At 52.8% G+C, this 22,145-nt stretch overlaps 8 protein-coding genes across 8 annotated transcripts; 6 read left to right on the plus strand and 2 right to left on the minus strand.

Annotated features, from left to right (window-relative positions):
• Positions 1 to 263: 263 nt before the first annotated feature.
• J4E83_003842 (uncharacterized protein) lies at positions 264 to 878 on the plus strand (the record flags this gene model as incomplete). The annotated part of the gene is made up of 1 exon (XM_049330775.1): positions 264 to 878. The coding sequence occupies one exon, from the start codon at positions 264 to 266 to the stop codon at positions 876 to 878; it is 615 nt and encodes a 204-aa protein (XP_049190192.1).
• A 3,552-nt stretch (positions 879 to 4,430) lies between these two features.
• J4E83_003843 (uncharacterized protein) lies at positions 4,431 to 5,054 on the minus strand (the record flags this gene model as incomplete). The annotated part of the gene is made up of 1 exon (XM_049330776.1): positions 4,431 to 5,054. One exon carries the CDS (start codon positions 5,052 to 5,054, stop codon positions 4,431 to 4,433), a length of 624 nt encoding a protein of 207 aa, XP_049190193.1.
• Positions 5,055 to 5,575: 521 nt separating this feature from the next.
• J4E83_003844 (uncharacterized protein) lies at positions 5,576 to 8,626 on the plus strand (the record flags this gene model as incomplete). The annotated part of the gene is made up of 4 exons (XM_049330777.1): positions 5,576 to 5,683; positions 5,740 to 6,167; positions 6,217 to 7,270; positions 7,883 to 8,626. The coding sequence occupies 4 exons, from the start codon at positions 5,576 to 5,578 to the stop codon at positions 8,624 to 8,626; spliced, it is 2,334 nt and encodes a 777-aa protein (XP_049190194.1).
• A 326-nt stretch (positions 8,627 to 8,952) lies between these two features.
• On the plus strand, positions 8,953 to 14,181 carry J4E83_003845 (uncharacterized protein; the record flags this gene model as incomplete). The annotated part of the gene is made up of 6 exons (XM_049330778.1): positions 8,953 to 9,064; positions 9,114 to 9,764; positions 11,100 to 11,443; positions 11,494 to 12,136; positions 12,969 to 13,862; positions 13,946 to 14,181. The coding sequence occupies 6 exons, from the start codon at positions 8,953 to 8,955 to the stop codon at positions 14,179 to 14,181; spliced, it is 2,880 nt and encodes a 959-aa protein (XP_049190195.1).
• A 299-nt stretch (positions 14,182 to 14,480) lies between these two features.
• Positions 14,481 to 15,965, plus strand: DPH1 (Diphthamide biosynthesis protein 1; the record flags this gene model as incomplete). The annotated part of the gene is made up of 2 exons (XM_049330779.1): positions 14,481 to 14,661; positions 14,719 to 15,965. 2 exons carry the CDS (start codon positions 14,481 to 14,483, stop codon positions 15,963 to 15,965), a joined length of 1,428 nt encoding a protein of 475 aa, XP_049190196.1.
• Positions 15,966 to 16,537: 572 nt separating this feature from the next.
• J4E83_003847 (uncharacterized protein) lies at positions 16,538 to 17,989 on the plus strand (the record flags this gene model as incomplete). Its single annotated transcript, XM_049330780.1, has 1 exon — positions 16,538 to 17,989. The coding sequence occupies one exon, from the start codon at positions 16,538 to 16,540 to the stop codon at positions 17,987 to 17,989; it is 1,452 nt and encodes a 483-aa protein (XP_049190197.1).
• A 736-nt stretch (positions 17,990 to 18,725) lies between these two features.
• On the minus strand, positions 18,726 to 20,408 carry J4E83_003848 (uncharacterized protein; the record flags this gene model as incomplete). The annotated part of the gene is made up of 2 exons (XM_049330781.1): positions 18,726 to 19,840; positions 19,895 to 20,408. The coding sequence occupies 2 exons, from the start codon at positions 20,406 to 20,408 to the stop codon at positions 18,726 to 18,728; spliced, it is 1,629 nt and encodes a 542-aa protein (XP_049190198.1).
• Positions 20,409 to 20,692: 284 nt separating this feature from the next.
• J4E83_003849 (uncharacterized protein) lies at positions 20,693 to 22,027 on the plus strand (the record flags this gene model as incomplete). The annotated part of the gene is made up of 2 exons (XM_049330782.1): positions 20,693 to 20,766; positions 20,812 to 22,027. The coding sequence occupies 2 exons, from the start codon at positions 20,693 to 20,695 to the stop codon at positions 22,025 to 22,027; spliced, it is 1,290 nt and encodes a 429-aa protein (XP_049190199.1).
• Positions 22,028 to 22,145: the final 118 nt, after the last annotated feature.

A 22,145-nucleotide genomic window follows, 5' to 3' on the forward strand; every position in this document is an offset into this window, starting at 1 on the left:
ATATTGGAAGGCGCGCTGTAGCTGAGTAAGTAGTCTGACCTTTATCAGTAGTCAATGTATCCGATACAACATTTGCCACGCGCGCGAGAACTCCTTCTTTTCTCTCAGCCTCGTCTCGCCAGGCGTGGCTTCGCTTGACCCCGCACACCTGCCAACATGCTGACAGGCCAGCTTTCTCTTTCCTTGCATCTTCAACACTCATTCTACTTATCTTATACTCCGACGTCGAGCCATATTGTGTTCAATCGCACCGACCCTGCGAAATGATCGACGACAACTCTGAAGAGGAGGGCCGACGCTACTGCCAGCTTCGCTCCGGAGACGCAAGCGCAGACCCACTGCCCCGCTTTCCCTACGAGCCTCTCGAACCCCGCTGCATCCGCATCCTCGAACTCCAGCCTGGTCAACGATCGGATCCCTTCCTAGGCAGATTCATCATTGCGAACGTTGACAGTGTCTTTGTGTACGATGCGCTGTCGTACATGTGGGGTGATGCGACGCAGGCCGATCAGGTCGTTGTGGACGGCGCCGCTATACCGACGGCATGGAATCTGACCAGAGCATTGGAATATCTGCGCGACTTCGCAGGATCAGAGCCACTAAGGATATGGGTTGATGCGATATGCATTAATCAGAATAGTCTTGAGGAACGAGCCGAACAGGTCGCCATGATGCGGTCTATTTACCACAACGCTTCCTGTGTGCGGATTTGGATCAATGAACCATCTCTCGACGAAGAGAGCGCGGCTGTAGCAGCTCTTAAAAGCTTCAAATTCAAACCAAAGGCCGAGTTTTGTGGCCTGGATGATGAGCCCAGCTTCTGGGATCCTCTGGTCCCGATGTTTAACAATGGATACTGGAATCGTATTTGGATGTAAGTGGATTAACGGTTCCCTGACTATAGAGTATCAGCTGATGCGGTTGCCTTTATGCTGGTAGACAGCAAGAGGTTCTTAATGCACAAAAACTCATGCTACACTGCATGAACGTTACTTTCGACGGTATGACTGTTGCAAGCTTTCAGGAAGCCATAGATGTTGTTTTCTTTGACGATTTCCGTAACCATATCAGCAAATGGAGCGGCGATACTCTATTTACATTGAGAGGGCCACCAGCTAGGCCTTATAGCAACGAGATGTTTGCTGTTCATGGTGACCGGAGGCGCCGACATTCGCTTATCGATATTCTTACCACGAGTGCTTATATGGGAGTGTCCAGAGGTCAAGATCGCCTGTATGCTCTTATGCACTTGGCTGAAGACTACGAAGAAGGAGGCATTGAAGTCGACTATAAAAAGACTGACGCACAGGTCATGGCAAATGCAGCCGCATACCACATTAGCCAGCACCAGAACCTCGAATTTTTGGCTATGAGCTTTCGAAATGGTGAGACTTCCAATCCAACGTGGATTCCAGAGAGTTGGATGGGACATGATCCTGTAGAAAACGGGCAATTTTTGGGTACGGATCATGGGCCAGAGCACTTTGAACACACTGAGTGTTCTTTGGAATCTGTCGATATGCACAATCTGAGACTGTGCATTCGAGGTATGAAAGTGGGTTCAGTGCGGCAATGCATCGGCTTTGATGTAGGTACGCCCGTGACTGAAACGACTATGGCTGGATTCTGGCAGTCTTCGCTCGGTGAATACATACTACAATATCTTGGGGATACTGATACTGGTCTGCCGCAGGACTTCTCCCGGGTTATTCGCGGTCGACATCTCAGTCGAAGTCATGGTGCTGAATCTATCCAGGCTGGACTATCGTATCTTTGGGAACTTGGAAGGACTCCAGAGCAGGCGAGTCGAGTCCTAAGCTATGGAGCAAATCAGATTCTAGATCTGCTGGCCCCCCTCAAGAACAGTAACGAGCCTGCTTGGGCCGCGATTCGAGATGTTTTGCGAAGCTTGTATCACAGATCTTGCATCACAACAGACAGTCAACACTTCGGTCTGATACCGGAATGCAACATCAGAGAAGATGATGATATTTGGCGCGTACTTGGATCTTCTTTTCCGGTCATTGTTCGAAGGCAAGCTAGCGGGAGATACTGGCATATCTGCCCAGCATATATTCCTGCTCTCGTCGAACACGAACACATGGCTCACTTTTCAAGCAAGATCCAGCCTGGAGACAAGATCGGCGAATGGACGGTTGAAGACATTGAGTTGGAATAATCACCACGCGCTCACGCTGGCAAGAGACTGCGCCTTGCTTTAAGATCATTCGCAATCGTATTCCATTCGAACTATATACAATAAAATCCACCACACTCTTCCGCCAGACTTCAACCAATACCCCAATTCTCCACCCAAGCCGCTGGGATCATCTACGCCGGAGGCCCAACAGGCGTAGGCATAGGCATAGGCGCTACAAACAATCAGAAACAGATCCAACACTCTCCAAAAACACAATCTACTCACAAAAGCCCGGCACACTCCTCGTAGGCCTCGGCATTGGTCCTCTACTAGGCCGACCAGGGATCCCTCCAGTCGGCATGGGAGGAACACCACCTGGGAAGCTGGGGAAGCCACCAGTAGGGAACGGAGGCGCACCGCCTGAGAAGCTGGGGAAGCCAGGGAAGCCGCCGGTTGGGAAGGGAGGAGCGCCAGTAGGGAACGCGGGGAATCCTCCGGGAGGTGTTGGCATGGGACCGGTGGGGCGGGGGCCAGTGGGGAAGGGCGGGATGCCGACGGGCATTGAGGGAGTGGCTTGGCGTTCAACGATGGGGGCGGCGATGGCGCTGGGGGGCGTTAGTTGGGGTGTTGAGGAAGTGGCTTGGTAAGGGTGATGTACCCAGTGACCACGAGGAGGACGGCAGTGAACTTCATAATGTGCGGATGTATAGTTCAGTTAGTGAGTAAAGTGGAAACTGTTCGTTGATGTCGATTTAAACTTCTGACACGAGGTTCTCTTATACTCCTGCGAACCCCCAGTCTCCACATCTTCCAGAGCATACGCGTACCTGGCTACGATGCGTCAGCGTAGATTACTTTTCTTCCCTGTTCCTCCGCCCTCAAGCCCACGTTGATGAATCCTAATATCCCGTATAACGACGCAGCAACGCTATATTTGCCCGGCTATCAAAGCCTAGAGTTCGGAGAATTCTTTCACTCGCGGAGGTTTGGGGCCGATCGAGTATGTTGAGAGAATATGACGTTGCGTACACGTTGTGCAGAGAGCGTCGCGCCAGGGTGTTTATGGAGGGTAGCACAGTGACCAATTTATCGGTTGCTTGTGGCCGGGTCCGTTGTCTAATTAAGCTTTGGAGTCAGGGCAGAAACAGGCTGTACAACCGCTGTGAGGGTAATGTTTGAAACAGCTCATCTACACGATCCAATGGTAGTGGTGATCTTAAGCGTGTGGCCTGAGGCCTCTGATGTCTCGTTGGATCGGACTTGCCAGAGGCCTGCAGGTAGAGCCGTGTGGAAGCAATGGTACTCAAATGCCGATAGATACTGCATGCAACCAGACGGGGATGGAATCGAGATTGTTTACTTTGGGTACTAAGATCGAGGACGCGTCTCTCCTAGATAGAGGCGGCCAGGGTGTTTAGCCGATCTCGGGATAGTTCTCTGGCTGTGAACAACAAAGTAACGTCGAGTCGTTCCTATGCGGCTCGGGTCTCCGCCACGACGGTCAGTCGTGAGCTCATGCAGAACTTAGCAGGAGCAGTTTTTGTGGGTCTCGAGGCGTAAACTCAGAGGATGTCGGTAAGTCGGCGTATTTAGACACCTGGTATGTCAACTGAGGACAACGTCATTTTTTGGGCAGCAAAAGAAAACCTGGCGAGACTCGAAAAGACTAATCAAGATCGAACATGAGGTAAATTGATGTGAGGGGCAGCGCTGAACTCCCCGCATTCTCGCATCTCATCGGAGTTCGACTCCGGTAGGCAGTCCCGACCGTTGGTCGCAGAAAACTTGATTGGTAAATGAAGAAGCATATGGATTTTGTCGAGAGTAGATGAAATGCGGTCGCAATGAGCCAGTGAACCAGACAGATGAAGCCGTCAAGGTCCTGCGATGCCCAGCAGTTATGGTTGGTTGGAATGGGAAAAGCCGTGAACTTTGCCGGGCCGCACCTGCATAATTCTCCTGTTGTGCCGCTAATCCTTGACAAGCAACATAGCCCTGATTGCAGATGTTTGATGCAAATGCTTCTGACGACAGTCGACGGGCAATATATGAAGAAAGCGTGGCTGCTATGGAGGGTCGCATAGGATAGAGGGTTGTGTAACGGCTTGCGACAATAGTAAGGAGACTTTTGCATTGAGCGTTAGCACCAGGCTTGTGAGAAATCCATGTCATCGCACCTTTTGGCCCAAATGTGAAGAGTGTCTCCATCAGCTCTTGATGGAGCTTTGCTGAATTAAAACGATTATTGTTCCACTCATGCAACCATTCTTCCGGACTGTGTGTACGCCACTCAGTCGTCGTCTTCGATGACTAGTCCAATCTCTTCCGCATTCTTGACCTCTCCGCCTTCGTTGTTGCCATCTGCGTCCTCGTCGGTGCCAGTCTTTGGCACATTGGCGTTCGGCGCCAATTTCTTCTTTGTCTTGCCATCCTCTGCAACTGGTGTCCCATCCCTCTCACTGCCTGTTCCTCCCTTTCCACCCTTCTTGGTTTTCTCTTTCCGCTGTCGCGCCTTCTCACGCTTCAGTCGATTCTTCTCCGTCTTCTCCCTGTCTTTCTTTTCCAGCTCCTCTTTTCGCTTGGCGAACTCCTTTTCGTCTTCCTCCTTCTTCACCTCCTCGTCCATCATCCTCAGCCTCTCATACTCGCGCCTCCGACTCGCCTTGTAGACGTGGAACTCGCCACTTCCCGCACCGGCACTGGAACCTTGTACATTGGCGACGATTTCTGGGGGTAGAGAGGATTTGGCTAGTGCGCTGGAGCCTGGGATGTAGATGTCACGATCAGGCTTCGCGAAGAGAGCCTCGACTTCCGAGGCTTGCGCGGAGCGGGGAGTAAGCGCGCGTTTCTTCGTTGGGCGCTGCGAGCGCGGATCGGCGGAGGTGGGTATCGATTCGGGGATGGGTTCAGACATTGTGGTGAGTCCACAGAGATAGATGCGAAGCGCTGGCCAATGATAAGCTGGCAGGGGGGCGATAATTTGTTTATGACGTCGTCTGTGGTTGCCCGGAGTGATGCGACTTCAGAAAGATAACGTGGGCAGTAGCAGCGTGTACGTGTGGTGTCGCGCAATGCAGAAAAAGTGGTGAAGAATGACGGCCAAGAAACAGTCGCGAGGGATGACGCGCTAGCATTTGCGGCGAACACCTCGGGGGCGCTACGGGCGGCCGAACGAGCCACTCGCGCCAGCGAAGTCGCCGCTATCGTTGGGCTTGCAGCTGCACATGAAACGCCCTTGATCGCACTTTCCCTGCACAGCTGTACATATTCTCTTCTTGCCTCGAAGACACCTGGCTGTACACCATAATATCCACTACACTTACATCGTCTTCCAAACCCACACCATACACACATCCCACTCTCTTCACCATGGGGAAACCCCGCGTAGGTCCACTTTATTAATACCACCAAGGCCAATGGCTAACTCCCTCGCAGATGATCATATTGATCCGCCATGCCCAGTCAGAGGGAAATAAGAATCGCGACATCCACCAGTTCATTCCCGACCATAGAGTGAAACTGACCCAGCATGGCTGGACCCAGGTGCGCCCCCACTCCCATTCGACTTGAGACGGCATGACTAACTCATGTGGTTGTAGGCAGAAGAGGCAGGACGACAGCTACGGTCTCTGCTCAAGCCAGACGACACCCTCCAGTTCTTCACTTCACCCTACCGTCGCACGCGCGAGACGACCGAAGGCATACTCCGTACTCTGACCTCCGACGACCCAACACCATCGCCCTTTCCCCGCAACAAGATAACCGTCTTCGAAGAGCCCCGGATACGCGAACAGGACTTTGGCAATTTCCAGCCATGTTCGGCCGAGATGGAGCGCATGTGGCAGGAGAGGGCCGACTATGGGCACTTCTTCTACCGTATACCTGATGGCGAGAGTGCGGCTGACGCGTACGATCGAGTCAGTGGCTTCAACGAGAGCTTGTGGAGATCTTTTCAAGACGACAACTTTCCCAGCGTGTGCGTTTTGGTCACACACGGGCTGATGTCGCGTGTCTTCCTTATGAAATGGTGAGGCGCATAATGAACAGTTCAACAGTCCAGAACTAACATGCTCCAGGTACCACTGGTCGGTCGAGTACTTCGAGGATCTCCGTAACGTTAACCACTGCGAATTCATAATTATGAAGCGAAGCGAGAACAACGGCCGATACATTCTCCAGAACGAGCTACGAACATGGTCGGAACTCAAGCGTCGTGCTGCGAAGGAGAAGGAAGAGACAAAAAGCGCCACCTCATCTACGCCGAGCAGGGCCACACCTTTGACTGGACTGGGCCAAGGAGGCATCACTGCGTCTCCCACCATACCCACGCGCCGATGGGGAGGATGCGTCAACGGATGTGACCATGACAAGATCAACTACCCCCGTCGACCGATGCGCAAAAACACTATGGAGTACATGGGGCAATCGCAACAGCTGCCCCCGCCGGCAGTCTCACATATGGAGCCTGTAGAAAGCGAACAGGAGGACCACCCAGTTGCAGCGCAGCAGACCGAACACGCCCCCATTATCAACGAGCCGTCGCCGGCGAAGCTTTCGCGGAAGCAGAGTACTAAGGGTGCTACCATGCCGGAAATGCCTCCAACGCCAGCGTCTCCAAACGATGCGTCCAATGACGCTACAAGCAGTGACGAAGGGGAAGCGACATCGTCCATGTCACGCTCAGGTAGCCATGCGCAACCGAGAACCGCAGCCGTCCTCCGCCACTTACAACCTCACAAGACACCAGGCGAGGGCTTCTCTGATGACTCCGACTACTTCCCGGGCATGCAACAAATACAACACCGCAAGTTCCTCCGAGCAAGCTCTACGCAGCGCAGACAATCCAAAGAACGCAAACTACAGCGCAAACAGACAGAGCAGAGTTGGAAAGAAGAATCTGGCATGGGTAACGGCGTCAGGACTGATAGACTGGGCGACGGCGATGCCACCAGCGATGACGCCGCGTTTGCGAAGGAGAAGGAAGGAGAACCAATCCTCACGGAAGCGTTGAAAGGCAACATGATTGTCGAGAACAGTGAGGAGGATAGGGAAGCCGGTGAGGAAGAGAAGAAGATTGGCGAGACAGAGATTGACAAGATGCAAGACGCCGAGAGAAAGGGCTTTGGTGAGGTATATTGAGTATCTTGAACGAATGATACGTCGAGGACGATCTGGACGACGATACGGCTGTATTAACGCAGATACTAAACGTCTCAAACGATTTACGGTACAAGATCGAATCGAGCCGGTCTCGTAGATCTTTCACATTAATTGAATGTCTACGGTTTGGTTGGGTCGCTTTCCTTGATTCTGGTACGCTTTACATGGTTCCATCCCAACCATGAGTGCAATACTATGTCCTAGAGGCCCCAATGCTCCTGCCGTGGGGATCTTCTGAATTACAAACCCTAGCTTTCATATCAATTTCTCACTCGCGCAAACGCAAACGCACTTTCCTCACTCGTTGTGGACCCACTTTCCGCGTCAGGTGGTTTGCCAAGACCACTCTTGCTATTCTCACTCACTTCGGTTCTCTGATCTCTTCGGTCTACTTCGCAGTCACTTGAAGGAGCCCATTACCTTGGGATTATTACACGACAAGCCACTTATACCATGCAAAAAACCGAGAGTGACTCTGGCGCAGCTGTTGCGCCCACGCCCGTTCCGCCTTGTCAAGGTCGAGCTATCGGCTTTCTGGACTTATCTGGGGGTGAGTTAAGATTTCGGAACCAGATTTCACAGTTGCTAATCAGATCCAAAGAACTCCGGAACTACATATACGAGTATGCAGCTGAGCAGAGCATCTTGGTGAAGCTCTCGCACCACCCTAGCCTCACTAAGAACAACATCGACTATATCGCTCAAGATCGTACGCTCCTAGGTCTCACACGAACCTGTAGACAGATCCGCGATGAATTCTTGCCCATCTATCTCAAAACTACCACGATCGCATTTCCATATTACCAGGTCGATCAGTATATCTCCACGTTTGTCGATCCACAACAGGGCACCTATGACGATGCGGTCGGTAATATCATTTTGCTGAGGCCAAGGGTTTTAGCAACACGTCTTTCCGTCAACATACTTCCATTGGTCAAAATCATCGCTCGGGCGCCACGCTTGATTGTACGCTTTCTCAACGAGGACGCCAATGACTTCCGCCAGAACAGCTTGTTCAACTCGCTCCTCAACACCCATCGCAACACCTGCTGGAATTTCTACGCAAAAAACTGCATTTCTCAGATCACCATTAGCAGTTGTCCGAACGAAGGTCTGAAGACCACAATCGTGGTCAAGAAAGAGTGGGCGGAAAGCTGGATGGGTCTCAACTTCTATGAGAAGACCAAGCATCTCATCGCAGCAATGGCATGGAGTAAACGTGTTGGTCTCAACAGGAATAGTGGCAAGTACAGTTCGCTCCTCTATCACTTTGGCGATATAGTTCCGGAAGATTCTGCGACGTCAGCGAAGCTCGACAGTGAATAAGGGCATGTCGTATTTGTTTACATCCAAGGGGGGGATAGATCTGTATAAGACCAAGATCTGGCTCAACGGGAACAGTGCCCTCCATCGAGAGGTTCGTGCAGCTTTCCAATGCTGAAAGGTGAATTGGACGGCACGCGCAGGCCTTGTTCTTAGTGTAACTAAAGTAGGTGTAGTGAAAGCAATGCCCACTACCACTATCTCGACTTATGCATGTGGAGAGCTGATCAATTATCGCTAACCTTCAGCTCAAATCGGAGGTCTTGTTAATTACAAACCACCCTGAAAACTTCTACCCATCGAGGCAAGCAAACTGCTTACCATATAACATGTCTCATCCACAAAAGTCCGATACTCTCGCTTCAATTCAGGAACTCAACGCAGCTCTCCAAAATCTCACTGTCGAAAGCCCCAGGCTCGGGTTTCTATCCCTATCCGGTGGTAAGTACACACTAACCGTCATCATCAAGTGCATCACTAACAAGCATAGAACTTCGGAACAAGATATATTCAGACCTCGCCAATGAACGTATAAACCACGACGCTCCCGTCAACTCAGAGACCACATCATTCTCCTCGACCCCAAACTACCTGCACACGCCCGCACACCAGATCGTGCTGTATTACGAGAACAAAGACGACATTCTATACGAACCTCCAGAATGGAACACCATAAAACGCTACGATATGGGCCTCACGCAGACCTGCCATCAAATACGAGAAGAATACGAAGCTACTTATCGACAAAACCACTCAATGTCCATCTCGCTCGATGCCCTTGTATCTAGCACCGCCTCCCTTTATCCTGACCAGCCTCCCATCCTTCCCCTAGGCAACGTACGCATCACAGTCCGAGAGTCCTCGTGGTCAACACCCAACATCGACATTCTCCCTTTTCTGAAGGCATACAAAAGCTCTCCGTCCTTGAAGCTGCACTTCGACCTCCCCGAACACGCGCGGACTGCTTTTGGCGATGTGTTCAGCGTGAGGGAGAATAACAAGTGGTGGGTCGGTGTTGAGGAGCATGTCGCGTTTATACATGTGTGGCCTGAGGTATACGGCGAGAGAGCTAAAGTCGGGATTACGGTTACCAAGGAGTTTGAGATGAAGCGGAGGAGGGGAAGGAGGGGAGTTCAGAAAGGTGTGTTGCTGGCTGCGTGGCTGCGTGAGATGGGGCTGGAGGCTTTGAGTAGGTGGCCAGGACTCAGGATCTATGTAGTTTGATCTCCTGCTTCATCAGGATATATGGATATGCACCCTTCAGGCGATTGATGTGTTCAGGAGAGGCTACATGAGTGGCTGCCGACGGTCGAACTGGGGGGGGGGGCCTAGTAGGATGACATGGATTGAGGGTTTACTTGGCGAAGCCGTGGTTGGAGGAGTAGTTTGAAGAGTAAAAATGAGGAGGATCTTGAGCTGCGCGTTCGACGACTGGCTTGCAGACCGACCACGCAATCAATCGGAGCATATGCACACTTCGGCGCAGCGCTGCGGTGTGTCGGTGTCCGTTGAGTACTTGGCATGTTTGCTCATCTTCGAGAAGCATTGTATCGCTGCCACTGCAGGCATTCTGGTCGGCGAGGTAGCTGCGGCATGCAGATCTGACACGGAGAATAATCTGAGATAAGCGGGCCGCGTATGCAAGAAATATGCAGCAATGTGAAGCTGTTCAACAAATGTATACAATCGTTCGTGAGAAGAAGTGACAAAAAATCGAATTCGGTCGCCGCCATGATGGACCATCGATGAAGTTCGCGCCAGTAGCCGCCACCCGGCACTCGCATCCGTCCGTCGCACGGAGTCCTTCTAGAAACCATCTAGACACCCACACAGCTTGACCTAGCGGGCCACGTTAGTAATTCATTCCATCATGAAGGAACGCCGTGGTAATTCCGACGGTGCGAGGTTTCGGTCGCCGACTACCGTCCAAGACCCCGAGCACGATGACACTCGCACTCGCTGCCCTCAGCGCAGAAATCATACGATATCCCACATCGTGAAACGCCTCGTCGACTCTACATCATCATGTTCGCGGGTACGCAAGCCTCGCCATGCAGTCGCGCAAGCCATGAACCGGGTAAAGTTCCCATGTGCCATCCCTGGGGCGCATTCTCGTCGCCGACGACCCACGCGCCTACCACGCGCGAGCCACGCTTAGTACTCACGCTAGTCAATTTAGGGCGTATCTGCTGCCGGGGCGCCACCAGTCCGCCTCCACGATATATCCATCGTCGGGATGATTGCATTCTCGGCTAAGTCCACGTTTGCAGCGTGAGGTCGGCGACTAGGGAAAATGTCTACACGGCGATTGGCACATGGGCCCGTTAGCGAGGGAAGATCTGGTCTAGTGACCTAGTCCTTCATAATGAGGTGGTGGTCTACAAACGGCTTGTTTGTCCTTCGCTGGCAGGGGTATTCTTTGATTTTTGCTGCTTTCGTTCTGCTGATGCACCTTACGGGACGAGTCCTTCGCTAGAGTGGGATGCTTTAAGGGACGGGACCCGACGAAACGAGAATACCGGTATCAAGAAGATGTTTACACCCGTCGAGACTTCCATCGGCGCCTTTCTGCTACACCAAGCGACTAGCAACCTCCTCTATCAGAATGGCGATATCCTGGGACTCAGCGGCTATCTGCGTCGACTCTTCTCTGCGCCTACGAAGGAACTGCTCGCTTTCTTCACGGGCATGGCTGCCAGCTATGTTCCGTTGAAGGCATTAGCACCGCAGTTGATCACGGAGTATCCTGCTGTACAGACAAGTCCACAGAGTGCTCTGTTTACGCTAGCGATTGGTGCTCTGATAGGATGGGGAACAAAGGTAAGAGACCTTTGGTACTAGACTCTCTCACCACTAACGCGAACTGCCAGATGTCGAATGGGTGTACATCCGGACACATGCTGTGTGGACTCCCCAGACTGAGTGGACGCTCAGCAATCGCAGTTGCTACCTTCTTTCCCGCGGCGATCATAACACATCACCTCGTCAATCCGAGCCTATCGAGTCCGATGTGCCCCGGCAGTGCACCATGCTACACGCCTGTGTATCCATCAACCGAGACAACCGCATCTCTTCTCGTACTCGCCATATTCAGCATCTTCGCCGCGCGAACCATACCCAAACTCGTAGCCCAGGTCACGGTTGCACCATCAGCCAAGGACGCCAAACACCAGCCTGCGGATACACATACTGCTGCACGCCTTACGACGCAGTCCTTCTCCGGTCTTCTTTTCGCCCTCGGTCTTCACATTTCGCAGATGTCGCACCCCGAAAAGGTAGCCGCTTTCTTCTCTTTCCCGAACTTGCAACATTGGGACCCGTCACTCGCTCTGGTCATACTCTTCGGCGTCCTGCCCAACCTGATCGAGAACCAGATGAAAGGCTTCACCAGCCCGCCATCGTTCGCCGACAAGTTTTCGCTGCCTACGAAAACACTACAAGATGTGGATATAAGATTCGTTGTCGGAGCTGCAGCTTTTGGTATTGGCTGGGGCTTGACAGGAATTTGTCCTGGTCCGGCGGTGCTTCGAGCTTTCTTTCAGCCAGTTTGGGGAGCGTTGTGGGTTGGTGGTTTCTGGTTGGGAGGTAAATTGAACATTTGATCTGGTTCCAAGCTTGTTTCTTTGCTTCGAATGGGGGGGGGGGGTTCTTTGCGTTACACGATACCCTTTATTTATTCCTGAGCATTATCAGCCATGAGGGCTGGACGGCAACTGTGGAAGATGTTAATCGTCAGACATGGAATGTCAGTCTAATGATCGACAAAACGACATATGTCAGAGTTTTCGCGTTTCGGTTGGGACAAGCCTTTGTATATGTCGCTGTTCTTCATGGAAATGCGAAGCGATAATCGAAAGCCCTTCTCGCCGCCCCAGGGGAAGGTAGGTGCGTGTGTATGTGGATCTGTATGACGAACTGCTCAGTTGGCGAAACAGGAAAGAACAACCCGCGAACCGAGATCACCGGGAGACGTTACACGACAAGGGCGCACTTTTCAGTGTTGCAACCTCTGGGAAATGCCCGGATCTCTGTCGCCTTCTTTCGTTTCACTCCATGCGCAGTGAAGGTGAAGGCGGGAGCTACGCACAAAAAAAAGCTCAATCCCGCTTGAGTAGTACGCCTCTGTTTCCAGCACCACCCGGGTGTTTCTCTCTCTCACCTTACACTCATCAGCAACGAACTTGAAAAGTATGCGGATCGGCCAATTCGTCAGGCTTGCTGCCTTCTTCGCTGCCGTTGCAGGCGAGATCTGTCCGGAGTAGGTATAACCCAAGCATTCCGATTTCCGTCTCGGCGGCTTTGATAGTGCTTGTACCAGCGTCTTGCTTGACTAAATGTCTCGCAGCTGACTTGACATCTAGCTGCTCGAACGATGTGCGTCTATCCACTAATGTCACGATTCTCGAGGCGCCATACAAGAATGTCGCTGCCGCTGGGCCTCCGCCTCCGCCCCCTCGAACTCCTCCGCCCGGACTGCCAGATCGGCCTCCTCCGAATCCACAAAACGAACCTGCGACTGATGAGGTCTGGGATAGGTGCAGGAGAAAGGGATGCACGCTCTCGTGGGCGATGAGCCACGACGACAGCGAAGTCGGACCCCAGTACAACCCAGGACGTACCACGGCAGCATCACCGTACCAGAATCGTAATCAACTCGGAAGATGGTTCTGGCAGTATTTTCAATTTGATCCAAGCGACGAGGCGGATTCTTTTTTCAACTTCTATTTGACATGGGGTATCGGTGAAGCACTCGCAAGTCTCGGACTCAACCCCAACGCAGACAGATTCGAAGGTGGCGAGAACCACGTCGTCTCCTATCAGCACAACTTGCCTGGATTCGATGAGGATATTGATGATCAAACGTACTATGTTGACGGCAAGCAGTACCGGGCCACAGGTGCTGATTTTACCTTCTCACTCAACATCAACGAAGGCGTCATCATAGCAATGAGCCGTACAAGCCCCAAGGAAATAGGCAAGGGAAAGGACCCGCCAATTACCGGTGACGGACTGCCACGCCTTAATCAATTCTCAGACGTGGCGTGGCTGGAGTGGCAACATTTGATGAACCAGAACAATGGCGATGTCAGAAACATGCGTTACTTCGTGTCTGTGTTGGTTGTCAACCGAGAGACTCAGTCAGTGGTGCTGAGAGCACTGCGCACTCGAGGTAAAAATCTAGAAGATTTTCCAGGGCAGACGTTCGAACGGGGGACAGACGAAATGAATGCAATCATGGGTAAGTCTGGCGCGTTCCAGTAGTGATGCAGGAGGCTCTTCGATTTACCAACAGCTAGGAAGCGTTGACTAACATGTGACCAGGCACGCCGAACATGCAAGGCTTCGCATATATGCTGGTTCAGCACAAAGCGCAGCTGGGCAACATGTACATCAAGAAGATCCAAGTCTTCAAGTGCGTGACGATGCGCGAGCCTCCTTGTATCATCGCGCATGTATCCAAGCCAGACGCCTGGGTTGACCCTGGGGGCGGCGAAGTCGCCAGACGCGACGGAGGCCATAACGTAGCGCGTATGCACAAGATCTTCGCGAAGCTTTGAAGTGTCAGTATTTGCGTGGCGTTGTAGTGGAGGATGTAGGGCAGCTAGATCTATGGGTAGCAGTAATGTACGACAGTCATCGCTGTGGTTGGAAATTCGATACTGATTGGCTGGTAATGTGTGTAGCTTTCTTGTTCATGAGCATGCATTCTCGCATCAGTGGCTGGGAGCGGGTGGGAGTGGAAGTGGAAGCGCTGTGGACCCTGAGTGAAGTTCAGCCCTACCAAAAAAGTCTTGAGCCCCGCCACATGATTCCACCCGACCCCGCGACGCGCTCAACCACGACATAGACGCGCAAAATGGAAGACGACAGAGCTGCGACCAATTTGGGGCCCGACGCCGAGCAGGGCATGCCAGAAGAGGCTGTGCCCGTGCAGAAACAGCCGAAGCGACGTTTTGTGGGCAGAAAGACGGCGGAAAAGGCGGGCGAGCAGCAAGCGGATCCCAATGCCAACATTGAGGATTCCAGCGCCATACAAGGTGTGAGGAGCCCATACACGAAAGATTAGTAAGACTTGCAGCTAACTGTCATCCAAGTTGCCCAGCCTCGACGTACCGCTCGTGTCTTGAACGCCATCCCCGACGACATCCTCCACGACCAGGAGATCAACGACGCCATCGCCCTCCTACCTCCGAATTACAGCTTCGAGATCCACAAATGTATACACCGCATACGGACGTCTGGCGCCAAGTCGATAGCCCTGCAGTTCCCCGAGGGCCTGCTGCTATTCGCGACGACGATATCCGATATCCTGACGCGATTCTGTCCCGGTACTTCGACGCTGATAATGGGTGATGTCACATACGGCGCGTGTTGCATAGACGACTATACTGCTAGAGCGCTGGGATGCGACCTGCTCATACACTACGCGCACAGCTGTCTGATACCGGTAGCAGTAACGAAGATCGCGACGCTGTACATCTTCGTCTCCATCAGTATCGATACCCAACATTTGATCAACACCATCACCGAGAATTTCCCCGTCGGAAAGACCATCGCGTTAGTTGGTACCATTCAGTTCAACGCTACAATACATGGCATCGTGCCGATACTACGGAAGGAAGGATACAACCCGTTTGTGCCACAGATCGCGCCTCTATCCAAGGGCGAAATTCTAGGCTGCACGTCACCGTCGATGGCCATCAAGCCAGGCCAACTTAATGCGCGAGGCAAAGAGGAGGAAGTACCGGACATGATACTATATCTCGGCGACGGACGCTTCCACCTCGAGAGCGCTATGATCGCCAATCCACATATACCTGCATACCGCTATGACCCATACTCGCGGAGGCTGACACACGAAACTTACGAGCACGATTCATTATACGACTTACGACGCACTGCTATTCTCACAGCTCGGAAAGCTCGCACATGGGGCGTTATCCTCGGTTCGTTAGGACGACAAGGAAATCCACATACACTTACGCTCATCGAGAACGAACTGGCGCACCAGGGCATCAAATGTGTAAATCTGCTCATGTCCGAGATCTTCCCTGGTAAACTGGCAATGATGTCCGATGTAGAGGCTTGGGTACAGATCGCTTGTCCTAGATTGAGCATTGACTGGGGCTACGCGTTTCCCAGGCCGTTGCTAAGTCCTTATGAGGCGCTCGTCACGCTTGGTGTAAGAGACGCGCCATGGTTGGAGGAAGATGATACATTGAGGAAAATTGAAGCAAGGGAAAGGACGAATCTATACCCTATGGACTTTTACGCAAAAGAGGGTTTGGGACGGACTACAGTAGATCACGTGAAAGCTGCGGAAGTGGCAGTTAGGGCTTGAGGAAGTACAAAGCGTGCATTGGTTTGGCGTCTTCTTCTGCTAGTCTACACTAAATCCGCCTACCGATCTGATCACACATCAGACTGGAACTGATATTGGTACACAATCCATTGGCCGACCCCGACGCCCCGACCAATGGATTATGTACCAATATCAGTTCCAGTCTGATGTGTGATCAGATGGGCAGGCGGGATACTCATCAAATTTGGAAAATTATTTTAGTGATACCCAAGGCAGCTTACATTCAGAGATAAAAATGCTAAACACTAAATTCGCATTATTGCGTGGCGCCACTTGCTACTTCGACTCCTCCGCGTCTCCGTGTCTCTACGTCGCGGACGGGTAGTTGGGATAAGCTATGGCCGCCTGCCGCTTGCTCTCCTCTTTCACCGCGACACTATCAAAGGAACACTTCGCACTAGCAAAAACAAAAGCACAGACACTCGCGATATCACCGTTAGGCTCCCATCTTGGTCGATTGCTCTCTACGACACATTGACCGTTGACCTGGGATCTTCCACTATACTGCGACTAATTGATCCGCAACTCGCTGCTGCTTGACCAGCGCGACCATGTCGTCAGCAACAGCTCGACCGCCCATCTTCCAGACCGACACCATTCCGTCCATCATGACTCTACCTCCGACCATACCGACTCTTCTGAAGCGGAGGCCATCAGCCGACCTCTCCTCTCCTCCTCGAGAGTCTCCAAAGAGACCGCGACTAGACTCACAAAGACCGTCCACCGAGGAGACCCTACACTCTACAAAGCACTACGCCGTGTACTCCCACGATCTCCTCGAAGATCCGAAGATCGCCAGTCACCAGCTCCTCAGCGCCTCCACCGTCTTCGAGACGACGCAGAAAGCCATGCGCGACCACGCTACCCAAGCAATCGAAGCAAACGTCCAATGGGGGGCAACAAGAGAGCTAAGCACCAATCGTCTCTACGAGATCCTGGATAGCAAGAACCATGTGGTTCTACGCTACGAAATGGACATTGTCTTCCCCGCCGGTGAAAACGCGGACGGCGTGAATCAGTGGACTCGTGCGAGCGAGCTGGACGCTTTGCCAGTGCAGTATGGCCTATGTGTTGAGTATCTCAATGACAACTACGACGACAAAGCAGAAACTGAGCGCTCCTTGATCGTTACTTTTGGTAGTTTGGGCGAAGCCAAACATGCCATGAAAAAGTCGGCGGCGGCGTACATTGGCAGCTCAAGTGGACTCAAGGTGTCTGAGCGGTGTATTGAGATGGCAGGGGAGGAGGGAAAAGTTTCTCAACGGTACAAGATCGAAGAGGGGAGGAGAGATGCAGAGGGTAGGTTTATACGGGAAGAAGAGTTGTATCTTGAGCTGAGCGGTGTAGAGTCGACGGTACCTGCCGACCTTCCACCCGCGCCCGAGAATGTGGAGTCGTCTGCACCGCCATCTCCTCAGCCGATTACTGCTCCTGCCATTACTGCAGTCGTACGCCAAGCTACACCACAAGTCGCATCAAACATACCCGCTTCCACAACCTCCGAACCAGAAGCTGCTCCCGGCACACGCCGCCAGTCTGCTCGAATCAAAGTTGAAAGTCAAGCTGCCAAGGATATGAAAGAAGAGCAAGCCAAGGTCGAAATCAAGCCCAAGCCTCAGCCTAAACCAAAGGCTCCAGTTCAACCCAAGCCCCCAGCTAAGCCCAAAACGCCAGCTAAATCCAAAGGCAAAGGCAAAGCTCCAGTCCAAGAACCAGTCGATAAAACCCTTCACTGCACTTGTCGCGGCCATGACGACGGCAGTCTAATGATCGGCTGCGATAACGACGCTTGTCCGATAGGGTGGTATCATGGTCGTTGCATCGGCATCTCCAAGCCTATTCCGAAGAACAAAGAATGGTATTGTGCCATGTGTACGAAAGAGATGGAGGACAACAAGGATGCGGGTGTTGGAGCGGTTATTGTGAAGACGCCTGCGAAGAAGAGAGGTAGCGGTGGTGGCGTAAAGACAAAGGCGAAGGCGAAGGCGAGGAAGAGGAAGTAGGGACAGGTGTATTGATGTGAAGGTTGGCTGAAGGGACTGTGGAATTATTCGCTGATTGGCATAGTCGTCCTGGGGCTTGTCAGTATGTATGATACGATAGTGATTCAGGATGTAAATAGAGGTTCTTACCGTTCACGCTCGAACTCCAATGATGTTCTCCTGTTTTACCACCTTCCATGCTATGTCTCTTTCATATCTACTTTCGGTCTCTGATACTGCGCCGGTGTCTTGATAACACGATGTAACAAGGCATGTCCAAACCATGAGCTGAAGAAGAAGAAGATGATAACTCCAATGGTGATGTTATCCATTTCCAGTTGGCGTGCTGCGCACGACGTTTGGTTAGTTTGAAAAGATGGCTTAGTTTCGCACGCTGTGTTCAGGTTCGAGGCGTAGTTACGAGGGGAGTGGTGTTGCAGGATGTAGACGATGCAGTGAACAGTGAAGGAAACTGTGTTTGTGGCCATGAGGCGGGCGCATATCATCGGGTGGCAGTGACGAATGGCTGCTCGTGTCAGCAAACGCCTTCTGCTTCCTAGTCACACGAAACGTGGTTTGATCAGCTTATCGCTTTGGCAAGACGGGATTTGCTGATTCATCAACGAGCATTGACACTGTCGGCGTGTAATTCGTAGGAAGTGAAGCGCGTAATGGGTATCGTATTCGCTATGCAAGACGCCAAAACAATGCCAAGTATGCAGTCAGCTCTTGCCCGTTATTATATCCAAAGCTGCGCTCAGTCAATCTCTGGCATCAACTCGTCGTCGTCGACGAGGTCTGGGTCAACCTTGCTTCCTAGGTCGGTGTCTTCCAAAAACGAACGGCCTCGGAGTGCTTCGGGTAGGTACTCCTGTTTCACTTTGCCGTCTAGGTAATGTGGGTTGTATTTGTATCCCTCTCCATAACCCATATCCTTCATCAACTTGGTTGGCGCGTTGCGTATGTGATGTGGTATAGGCAGTGCTGCGACGCCTGGCTCCCTCAACGCATCATAGGCGTTGTTCATCCCCCGGTATGCGCGCGTCGATTTTGGAGAGAGGGAAAGCGCGGTGACGGCGTGGGCGAGGTTGATGCGACATTCTGGCATGCCGATCTTCTCGCAAGCAGAGTATGTGGCTGTCGCAAGGGACAGCATCGAGTTGTCTGCCAGTCCAACGTCTTCGGATGCGACAACGATGAGCCGACGGGCTATGTACCGTGGGTCCTCGCCAGACTCGAGCATGCGTGCTAAGTAGTACAACGCCGCGTCGGGATCGGAGCCTCGTATCGACTTGTGGAGTGCAGATATGGTATCGTAATGTTGGTCGCCGGCGCGGTCGTATACGAGGGTTTTGGTGAGACTCTGTTGTATCTTCTCTTTGGTCATATCAGGCTGCTTTGCAAGGCTCATGGCGAGCTCGAGAAGATTCAGGGCTGTTCTGGCGTCGCCGTCAGAGAAGCGGGCGAAGTATTCCAGCATCGGCTTGTCTAGGATAGGGGATGTGACGTTGTCTGCGGCCATGGCGCGCTCGAGTATTCGTACCAAGTGGTCTTCTTTGAGGTCGTCAAGCGTAAAGGTCCGACATCTTGACAGCAAAGCTGAGATGACCTTGAAGGATGGGTTCTCGGTTGTTGCGGCTATGAGGGTTATGGTGCCTGACTCTACAGGCCCAAGGAAGGCGTCTTGTTGTGTCTTTGAGAAGCGATGTAGCTCGTCGCAGAAGACGATGGTCTTTCGACCTGTCAGCTGCAGGTCTCTAAAGGCCTCTGCGAATATCTTGCGCACTTCCTCCAACTTTGTGCTTGTGCTGTTGATCTCGACGAAGCGTGAGCCGGATGTGTTGGCGATGAGTCTGGCGATGGTGGTTTTGCCTAGAGAATAGGTTAGCCTCAATTGGAGCGCGGAAGATGTAGAGAAAGTAGTACCTGTTCCAGGTCTTCCCCAGAGTACCATCGATGGTAGTCTGCCTTCATCGACCATGCCTCGAAGGACGCCGCCTGGCCCTACCAGCTCTTGGCCGTATACATCGTCCAATGACATTGGCCTCATGCGCTCCGCCAGTGGCATGGCATCTTCGACAGCCTTGAGCTTCCGCGCCCGTTTCGGGGCAGATGGTGATTGCTGCTCGCCATTGGCTTGTGTATCCGATGCTTCTTCGAGAGGCCGTTTTGTAGCTGGCGGGGGTGTCTTTGATATCTCTATCCGCTGTGTCGCTGTTGGCGGCGCTGGCTGTGCGGGTGGTGACGAGGTTGGGTGCCCATTCTTCTGTGTCGCGCCCGGAGGTTTGCGTGCGCCCGGCGTAAAGAAGCTATACGCCTTTCCCAGCTTTGGCGTGCCCTGTGGTTCTGGCTCGAGCAGGAACTCCTCGCAGCCGCTGTCGATGTGTTCGTTGATTCGGGCGTCCTTGACGGCTTTAGTGCAGATGGGGCAGTCGACCATGTCGAAGATGAGTGGCTCGGCGCACGCGACGCGAATAATTCTGGGGTAACGCGACGAGCGAGGCCGGCGCTATCTCGGATTTGTCCCCGCTTGATGACGGCAGACGACGGACGGGAGCACGCAATGCTAGACGCTGCAGTTCGTGACTCTTCGGGGTTTACTCATCTTCCAATGCCATTGCCATGCGCAGCATCGTGACTCCGGCCCTCAGATCCATCCGAACCTCACCCAAGAGACCATCCGCAGCTCCAAGGTGCCCCACCAGCTGTCCCCCTCTCCGCGCCATGTCAGCGACAACACGAAGGGAAGACCCCTTCAAGCCCGCGAAGAGGGTTGCGGGCCAGAAGCAGGATGTCTGGTAGGTGAGAAAGCCTCCACGTCCTACAAATACTAATAATGGCAGGTCCATCGTCAATGAAGCCGCCGCGGCCTCGCCCGTGCAGCCCATCGTCAACATGGGCCAGGGCTTCTTTGGCTACAACCCTCCCAAATTCGTCCTCGATGCCGCCAAGGCTGCGCTCGATCAAGTAGACTGCAACCAGTACTCGCCCACCAAAGGCCGCCCGCGGTTAAAGAAGGCCATTGCCGATGCCTACTCGCCCTTCTTCGGTCGCACGATAGATCCCGACAAGGAAGTCACAATCACCACAGGCGCAAATGAAGGCATGCTCAGCGCTTTCATGGGCTTCTTGGAGGAGGGAGACGAGGTCATCGTCTTCGAGCCCTTCTTCGACCAGTACATCAGCAACATCGAGATGCCAGGCGGGAAGGTCGTCTACGTGCCTCTTCACCCTCCCAAAGACGGCGCGACCAAGACAACGTCCGCAGCCGAATGGAGTCTAGACATGAAGGAGCTGGAGGCTGCCATTACACCGAAGACTCGCATGATTGTCATCAACTCTCCGCACAACCCCATTGGCAAGGTCTTTTCCAAGGATGAGCTGCAAGCCATTGGCGACCTCTGCGTCAAGCACAACATCATCATCCTCTCGGACGAGGTTTACGACCGTCTATACTACGTCCCTTTTACTCGCGTCGCCACTCTGTCACCAGAGATCGCCAAGCTCACATTGACAGTCGGTTCAGGAGGAAAGAACTTCTACGCCACCGGTTGGAGAGTAGGCTGGCTGATTGGACCCGAGCATCTGATCAAGTACGTCAGTGCAGCGCACACACGGATCTGCTACAGCAGTGTCTCGCCGCTTCAAGAAGCCACCGCAATTGGGTTCGAGCAAGCTGATGCCCACAACTTCTGGGACGAGTCGAAGAAAGAGATGAAGGCCAAGATCGACAAGTTCACCGCTGTCTTCAATGAGCTTGGGCTACCCTACTCGGATCCCGAAGGCGGATACTTCGTCTTGGTGAACATGTCCAAGGTCAAGTTGCCAAGTGACTACGAGTTCCCGCCTCACGTTGCGGAGAGACCAAGAGACTTCCAGCTCAGTTGGTTCCTGATCAAGGAAGTTGGTGTAGCGGCTATCCCTCCAACTGAATTCTTCACGCCAGGAAACGCGCACATCGTGGAAGATTGGCTACGGTTCGCCGTGTGCAAGAACGATGACGTACTGGAGCAGGCCATGGAGAGGCTGAGGAGTCTTAAGAAGTATATTCAGGAATGAAACCACCACATCGCTGATCAGAAATGATAAAGCAAGTATTCTCACATTCTCGCGATATTCCTCTCGTGATATGTCCCTCAAGACCCTTTGCGGAACCGTCCAGGTCTTTGTTTGATCG

Source organism: Alternaria metachromatica (assembly GCF_023757995.1).
Source record: "Alternaria metachromatica strain BMP 0045 chromosome Unknown scaffold_6, whole genome shotgun sequence".
Taxonomy (NCBI): domain Eukaryota; kingdom Fungi; phylum Ascomycota; class Dothideomycetes; order Pleosporales; family Pleosporaceae; genus Alternaria; species Alternaria metachromatica.